The sequence below is a fragment of the Cotesia typhae genome, unplaced genomic scaffold, assembly GCF_013202065.1.
Source record: "Cotesia typhae breed Kobodo isofemale line unplaced genomic scaffold, CoteBio_Ctyphae contig_48, whole genome shotgun sequence".
NCBI classification, from domain to species: Eukaryota; Metazoa; Arthropoda; class Insecta; order Hymenoptera; family Braconidae; genus Cotesia; species Cotesia typhae.
In genome coordinates, this window is record NW_027423756.1 from 4,258,378 (window position 1) to 4,267,780 (window position 9,403).

At 30.0% G+C, this 9,403-nt stretch overlaps 1 protein-coding gene across 2 annotated transcripts in view; it reads right to left on the minus strand.

The window, feature by feature from the left end:
* The window catches only part of LOC141529306 (uncharacterized), a 74,934-nt gene extending 65,964 nt beyond the window's left edge, over positions 1 to 8,970 (minus strand). For both annotated transcript variants that reach the window (XR_012479567.1, XM_074245811.1), the window contains exons 1-2: positions 8,423 to 8,970; positions 8,169 to 8,363 (exon numbers count right to left, since the gene is read on the minus strand). Coding sequence is in view for 1 of the 2 variants with exons in the window: in XM_074245811.1 (XP_074101912.1) it covers positions 8,169 to 8,363; positions 8,423 to 8,494 (267 nt within the window). In the remaining variant the exon portion in view is untranslated. The remainder of the gene's footprint in view (positions 1 to 8,168; positions 8,364 to 8,422) is intronic.
* Between the last annotated feature and the right edge of the window lie 433 nt (positions 8,971 to 9,403).

Below are 9,403 nucleotides of genomic sequence, written 5' to 3' on the forward strand. Positions count from 1 at the left end.
CGTATATCTATAGATATAATTAAAATTAACACGGAAAAAAATTTCCTATTGTTGCAATAGGATTACTATTGTTGTTGCAACTTAATAGTAAAATATAGTAACTATATACAATGTACTATCGCGGACATGTAACAAAGTTTTTATAAAGTAATATTTAAAGAGTAATTATGAAGTACTTATATAATCTTTTTTATAATTCTTATAACTAATAACCATTGATAACACTTATCAAGTAATTAATTAGGAGAAGGGGAGGAGGCAAAGTAAGCACCCTGAAATTTTTTATAAAAATGTGAATAACAAACAAATCACTTATACTTTTGATAATGATCAAAAGTCGTTTTGGTCAATAAAATTGTCATAGATTCGAAAAAAAACATTCTGAGATATCCTAAAAAAAATTTACTGAAAATTTGAGCCTCCCAATATTACTATGAAGAGCTCGATCAAGGTGAGAAAAGATTTTCGGTTAAATATTCACGTAAAACTCGAGCTGTTTTCTTAAATTTTCACTGCTCCGCAGCATTTCATAGCATTATTTCAATAAAATATAGGTTACTGTACTTAAAATTAAATGCTTCACAAAAGTGCCCATCGTGGCGTAATCGTAATTTTTTCATTATATATTATTCTGTCTTGAACAGATTACTTCTTTTGAAAAATTAGGAGAATTACAGAAAATACGGGGTATTTTATTTGTCGAATTGATGACTTTTGAACTCGATGCTTTTTGATTTGGCTGAAAAATTTTGGCTAAAATTTCTTAATGTATAATGGTCATAAATTGATTATTTTTATCTGATAATTTCCATCTAAACTACTTAAATTCTTTCAAAGCACTGATATTGTTTTGCTGTCAACTTTCAAATTGATAAGCAAAATTTTTAATTAAATTAACAATCTTCATGCAATTTTTAGGAAATTAATAATTTTGAACACAAACGTACTAACGAATAACGAATAACCTTTTAACTCCTAAAATATTCTTTTCTAGACAGAAGAATTAAAACAATACCATGTGCGGAATAAAATGAATATGAAACACACGTTTCGCAACCGTAAAAATCGCCCACACCACTTTGTAAGCTGTGATCATCCTTCGTAGCCTTCCACCATTTGTATTTAAAATACAGCAGTATCGCATAGCCCTCCCAGCAGCATCCTGCAAGTTAATATAATCCACCTACACATATACAGGGCACTCATATTACTTGTTATATAAACTTCTGAAGCCACAGGGTATATATATAATCTCTGGTATATAATATCGGCTTGAACGGCGATTTCAAATTTACATCCTGACACTTTTTTCCCGGCTTTCTCTTTATCACTCTTTCTGCTTTGTCGTAGTTACTCCCTATCGTTTTCATAAATTTTCAACTTTATTCCGTTACTCGCTTTACTCCTCTTTTTATCATTTGTTTTTCTTCAATATTTATTCGCGAATTATTCTTTTTTAATTTAAATAAAATTTTCATAATCATTTTGTATTCATAGATTTATTAAATATTCAATGATGGTACCTCTACACTGATAAAATATTTGGTAGAGGGTATAAAATTTATTAATTAAAATGATCATAAACGACTTCTGGTGAATATTCTTAGTAGACAGCACTACACACTAATGTAGATATCTATATTATCAACTTCATGATACTAACCTCAAGCTATAATTTGGTTAAATATAAATGAATAATTAAAAATAATAGTTATTGAAAATGTATTTATTAATAAATAAATGAATAACTTTAAATTCCAAAAAACTTCACTGTTAGTGATTATACTAAGCATACACTGAAAAAAATATCAACTTTAATAAAAAAAAAAAAAAAAAAATTAGGAAAACGGTTGACCTTCAAGCCCATCCCTACAACTTCCCGCTAATTCCATACCTAGGCGCTTAAAATTGCACTTATAGTGTTTATGAGCTCTTTGAGCTCAAAAATACAATTTATGTGTTATTTTGAACTCTCCGAGCTCAAAGAGATATCCTTTCTATGTTTTTGAGCTTTTCGAGTTCAACGTTTGATAGAACACTATTTTTTGAATTTTCAAACCGCAATAACTTTAGAATGAATGAACCGACTTTCACGCGGCTTGCGGAATTCGACGCAGTTTCTAAGCCTCATAAAGAATCTTTAAGTTTGAATTGATCGAACTAGGAATTTCGGAGTAATTCCGAAAAATCACTTTTCGGTTTTCTTTTGTTCACGATATCTCTTGAACGAATCAACCGATTTTGACCAGCTTAGCGGCGATCAACGTAGTTTTTTAATGTTAAAAACTGATTAGTTTTTAGAGTCGATTGATAATTTATTGATAATTTATTTTCGTTTTTTTTTTTAATTTTTCAAAATCTACCGCTCCCAATTGGTCCAAATAGTATTCAAAATCTAAGTTTTGCGAAGCCTTTTCGAATGGCGCCAACTGCGATGAAATCGATCAAACCATTTAAAAGTTATAAGCGGTTCACATATTTACACACACATACATACATACAGACACAATCACAACATCGCGGGGGTAGTCAGGGAAGCTTTTTGTGACCTTAAAACATCGAGATCTGATGAAAACTCGATTTTTACCAAACGGGGTAAAACCAATAACTTCCCGATTTTTGAAAATCTTCGATTTTCTTAGCGGGATGTTAAAAATTCTTGAACCAAGAAATTAATTTTGATAAATTTAATTGTCTTGAACGTAAAATTTACTTCAAATGAAAAAAAGTTTTTATTTTACGAATTTTTCTATTCAAATCAAAAAGCGAAAGTTTTCCAAACTCATCAGCTTGATTCAAATAAATTTTCTTCCTGTGTAAAATTAATCAATTTTTATACTTCATTTAATTTGACGTATTAGTTAATTACGATACACTATGTAATGCTTCATTTTTTACATTTGCACGGAGAAAAAAATATCGTGATAAACACGAAACTTTGTATCGTCATTATCAAAATCATATGTATAGCGACTGTTATCTGACGTTTGTATTCTATCACTATATGTATTGTGATTACCTCAAAACGTATGGTACTAAGGACTATACGTATCGTGATAATCACGATACACCGCTTGCAGCACCACTACTTTCCCACTACTTTTCGCCTGGATCGTGATAATTACGATACGTATAGTGATGAGAACGATATTTTTTTCTCCGTGTGGATAATTTGGTTTTAATTAAAATCAATTAAGATCTGGCAAATTTTTTTCAATGAGGTTATTTGAACCATACCTATTAATAAGAGGTTGTATAATACCTAGAAAGAGAATTTTGTCTAAATTAGATTATTTAAGTTTCCCTGAGCAATTCTGCAATGATAGAACAACTCGTGGCAAATGCCGAAATTTCAAAAATCAGATTAACATCTCAGCGATTACTGATACTAAATCTTTATGCGTTGCTATCGATACTATGAACTTTTATCTGACGATATCTTTTTAATTTTTGCAAGTTTTTTTCAATTTCTCTCTTCCATTTCTCATAAGTTTACACTTCGACGATTGCACTAAGAGACTTATTAATAGTGTCTTTAGAGCAAATCTTTTGCTAGACTCTCCTGTCCAAGCAACTGAATGCTATTTCAGACATTTTTAATGACCTCTTAATTCGTTCAATGCACGTGGGCGGAGCAACAATACTAATACTACTTCGTTAACAGTGCGTTGCGTGTTGATGCATACGGATAGCGCCACCTAAAATAATGCTCAACATTCTTTTATGCTTAACGCATAGACAGTGCACCCTTATTTTCGACTAATAAATGTGCATGCATGATGGACTCAATTGAAATGATACTTGATGGTGCTTATGAACCGAATTTAAAAGATACAAAATGAGTTTCTTCGAGTGAACAAATTTAGTGACCATGTGTCACCTTACGAGGCTTTGGGAAATGAAATTATTGTCTCACTCTATAACTTTTCTGGCACCAATTTTAAAAACATTGATATAATTGAATGATATAAATATTTATAAAAAATTCTGATCGGCTAATACTACTGTTAAAAATTTTCATGGTACACTGAAAAAAAAAAATTATAGCTGCTACAGGTCTTAGGCCTATAACGTGTTCCTGTAGCAGCAACAAGTTAAACCTGTAGCAGCTACAGACCTAGTTGTGTAGCTGTAACAGGAAAAGCCTGTTGTTACTACAGGCTTATTTTTGTAGCTGCAACAGGTTAAGCTCATTACAAGTTTAAAATTTAATTTAATTATTAGAAATCAACATATTAACATAAATTATTAGTTTTTTACATGGATCAGCTGATAATTAATTTGTTAATATAATAAAACTCATCTTACAACTAAGTTTCATAATCTTGTAAGCAATTTATCGGATCTTTTACTTTACTGCAATTTTGATCTTGGATTAAAAGACGTGATTGTATGTGTTTGGAATTTAAAAGAATTTTTAAGGAATAATAAATAAGAATGAAGGGTCACAGTGATAAACAATTAAAGCTTTTATTTAATTACAAATATTAAGTTAAGTTTCATTTTATACAAAATATAAAAGCTCATATTTTAAATTAAATGTCTAGTGGCGATATAATTAGTTTCTACGTTTTTTATCATCATTTTTTCAACTCGGAAAAATAGTTAAAACTCAAAAACCGTCCTTAAATCAGCTGACCCAAGCTAAAAATACTGCAGGCCAAATATTTTTATATAAATATTATTAAATAACTACTAAGCCTATGTAATTGTGACAGTGTTATCCTTGTATCTGTGTTAGGGCTAGGATTTGCTGCAAGAAGGTTAAACCTGTAGTTGCTACAAAACTACTCTCTTAAAAGAAATCAGTGCAATTTCACTGGTTCAACCAGTGAATAACAATTTCATTGGTGAATCAGGGAAGTTCACTGGTTGAATCAGTGAACGAAATATCTACGCGCATGCGCGCTGTTATATCCACTAGTTAAATAAATGAAATTGTCATTCACTGGTTGAATCAGTGGAATTTCACTGATTTCTTTTAAGAGAGTAGGCTTATAGCTACAACAGGACCACGCCTGTAACTGTTACAGACCCAACCTCGTTGCAGCTACAGGAAAGTGGAATGTAGTATCCACAGGCTCAAAGCTTGTAGCAGCTACAATTTTTTTTTTCCGTATAGAGCGGAAGTTATACTACTGTAACGGTTTTGACTGATTGGCTTATGTGAAAAAAAAGAAAAAAACAAAAACGGTATTTTAATCTAGAAGTCTAAATGCACAGAATAAACTAGAATCAGTGAAGAGTATTGAAAATTCGTTATAGAAAAAATAGAAATACTTGGAGCTTTTGAATAAATAAATTAGATCTTTTTTTTTTTAGATTTTGTTTATTGATTCCAAGACACAGGCCAAATGGCAATTAGATACTGATTTTGCATGACTGTGTAGTGCAACTTTAGAATCACCTCAGTTGGTATTACCAGAGGTACAGTTTTTTTATCACTTGGCTTAATTTTTACACCACTTTGTTTTCCGTGCATTTTATGGTTGATTTGCTATCATTTACAAAAAAATGAAGGTAAATTTTACTGTTTTTTTTAAATACACAAATTATATCAAATGAAATATAAATTATCATGTTGATTTTTACACGCATTCCTTGCAATAAAATTATTGCATGCAACTGATATGTACATATATCATCAAGCTTACATGATTAGTTGAAAGATATTTGCATCATGAATACCACAGTGTCTTTGAAACCAAAAGACCACAAGAAATGTACGACATATACTAATGACAAAAGAGTAAAGGTAGATATAGAATCTGATGGTAGCCAAGAGAGAATAAATGCTGAAGTCGCAGTACTAGTGACCACAAGTCATAAAATGAAACCCTAACTTGTCATGTTGCTCGTTGGTTTCACTACAGCACGCGTGTCTTGGTCATTTATTCTAATCACGGTTTCTTTTTTCTTTTGCAAAACAGAAATGTCTATTTTTTATCACCACTTGATAAGTTCGAGCATGAAAGGGTAGATAGCATAGCCACAAAAGAAAATTTCACAAAAAAATTTTTTGTTATCAGAACTTTATGAGAATATGAAATTTATCTTGAAAAAAATATCAGACTTTTGTTGTGTGGTCTTATTTTTCACTTGGATTATAATTTCAAATTTTAATGTTTTCTTAAAAAATTTATAATTTATTCGCGAATGTGATTTAAAATTTTCTTTAACTGAACATTGAAAGTATACAAAATATTTTTTACAATATACAAAAAAAGAACACGAGATTATGTAGTAGTTTATGATCCCATCTTCTTTTTCAAGCTTAAATAAATAATTTTTTAATCACTTATAAAAAAAATTCTACGTCGCTTCTAATATTTTAAGATTAAACAGAAAGATGTGCAACGCCGAAAATACTTTATAGTCGATACCAGCGACTGTAGAATATTTTATAGGATTATAAAAAGGCAACAAGTATTAAAAAATATAAGAATATGAGAATACTTCTTTTTAAATCTTTAACACAAGGAAAAGTTGAATATTTTTTCGTTCTTTCTATAATACAAAAAGTAATTCTACAGTAATGAATTATCTTCGAGGACTACTGAAAAAAATCCATCAAGTGTAAATTACATTCGGATGATAAGACTTCAGCTTTTATAAGAGAACTCATATATTTTAAAACTTGATATTATTCATGAGCTTAAATGTTGGTAGATAAACGAAAAAAAAAATATTATGTGTTTACGTTGGCGTTAAGAAACATCATTCGTAGAGGTAAAAAGAGAATAAAATAGATTTAGTCAAAAGTATTTTTTTTATTTAAGACTTATGGTTATGAGTTTTGACTTGTCATGATCCCAACTTCAACATTTAAGCCTAGTATGATTTATTAAAATTTTCCTTTGGTCTTAAATTAGTCTTAATTTTTCTATAATTAAATCGAAATAGTATATATGGATAAATTTCAATAGTTTTAATATCATAAATGGAATACATTTTTAAAAAGAGATTTTTCTACACAGAAAGAAAAATTTCTTGACTGGAGAACGAAATTCTTAGCTCAAGAAAATTTTCGAGCGCCTGAAGGAAGACCGAAGTTGTGTTGGCTGAAGTAAAAATTTTTCTTGAAATTCTATTCTTGATGGAAGTAATTTTTTCTTAATTCAAATTATCATAGATAAGTGATACAATAAATTTTTATATTTGATCAAAATTTTTAGATACTTTAGGTAAGAAGTGCTACCTACTTCAGTTGAGAAAAAAATTTTCTCACCTTGAGAAAATTTTTCTCTTGAATATTTGATACCCAATTTATATTATTTTAGCGTGTAATTATGCATATTGAATAAAAAAAAATGATTCAATATTATTCGATTTTTCTATTTGACATGTTAATCAATAAAAAATTTTATGAAAATTTACTTCTATCGAGAAATTTAATTTTTTGGAGCAAGAGGCTAAATTTTCTCAAAACAAGAAGATTTTCTTGGCTTAAATAAATTTTCTTAGATGAAGATACTCATTTCTTAAAGCAAGAGAATTAATCTTGTTGGAATAAGTGAAATTTCTTGTCAAAAAAAAATTTTTTTTTTCGCTCAAGAAAATAATTAGGAAGAAAAATATTTTCTTGGCTCAAGTAACCTTTTTTTCTGTGTACTGATTTTGCGCCGTGATGAGTTGAACCGAGATCAATATGATATTAATCTTGAGAGAAGCTCTATTTTCGTCCACTAATAAAAAAATAAATTTAAATCAGAAAAAATCTTAAAAAAATAAACAGTTTTTTTAAAGAGTTTGATTATCTTGAATTAAACAGAAATGTTTTGAACTGAAAAATTTTTTTGGCTTAAGTGGATTTTATTTAGTCCAATAAATTTTGTACTTGATTGATGATAATCAAATTCTGTAAAATGTTTTTCTTAATTAAATATAAGAATAATAAGATAGATGTTCATTAAAATTTTATGTAATATCCTTTATCTGAAAAAATGAACCAGCCTGCTATAACAAATTAGTAAACGACTAATATTTATCAGTAATTTAAATTGATATGGAATATTTTTAAAATTTTACACAAAAATGGAAAAAGAATTTCAATAAACAACGCAAAAAATTGAAAGAAGTTATTACGTAAATAATCATTTGATATCCTTGACTCCGACGTTGTAATCGATCAATAATATTAATGTGCGCATTACCACAAAATGACTCACCTTGCGGCTGTAACGTAGCAGAGGTCGCTGAAAATCAACGATTAGATTTCGACTATTTCGTAGCTGCCGCCGCCGTTGTTTACCACCAATTTTCCGGGAGTGACGAAGAAAAACAACCGTTGTAACACAATCCAATAGGCGTCCCTTGATGTAGGACCTCTCACAGCTAGTCCATACTCGATGGCTGATTATCTTCTGAAACAACCAATAATCGTTCGATTCGAGTTCCAAAGTAAACGATAACTTGCACGCACATATATACATCGATTTGAAAAGCAGGTACGCTCTAAGAAAATCGGTAAAATAATCAAGTTATCAAAAACCATTTTTCTGAGCTTGCAAAGTTCATAACATTTATGTACAAAATCGTATAATTATTGCACTATTATCACAATTTTTAATTTTCAAAAATAAGCCACCATAAAGTTATGTAAAAATAGTTCGCAGAAGTGGAACACGATGAAATTTGTGCGCCCGACGGCCACCGAAGAATTGCAATGTCTTGTTTAAATTAGAAATGTCGCACAATTTAACGCTCTAAACTAGAACATGGGTCATAACTTCTGACAAAAGTATGTTACTTTAAATTAGTAACATTTGCATCAACAAAATTTAATAATAATAACAATAAAAATAAAAATATAAGTGCAATTTAAAAAAACGAATAATTTAAAATAAAAAATTGTGAGACTAAAAAATTCTGTTAAATGATTGTGCTGTCTTAATTCTTCACGGTATCCAGGCGTATCAAAATCGACAAATCTATCTTTTTATTTTCATTTTTTTGGTCTTTTCCAGTTTGTCGGTGGGATGCAGCGCAATGGGGATGAAGAACTAGAACTGGTCCATAAATTTTAGTGTCCTTGGAGACCGTGTCTGAGATTGGTCACTGGTGGGAATAAACACTACTTGGGTGACATTGTGGAAGGATCACTCTTTTAAGTAAAGCTACTCTAGCTTTTACATTGATACTCTGCTACGAGGGATTTGTTGTAAGAATTAAAACCTCCGATAGCCGATAACTTTTTAAGAAAAATAAAAGTAACACTAATATGCACTTAAATTCTTCAAACTGTATCGAATCAGACTCGGGATAATCAAATTGCCGAGTTGATGTCAACACACTGGTATGGACTCACTTTAACTTAGAGGTCGCGTGCAGAACTGTAAAACTGTAACCATTTGAAAGCTTTTGAGCCCTCGATATTCGGACTCCCTTGGAACTGGTTGCCATG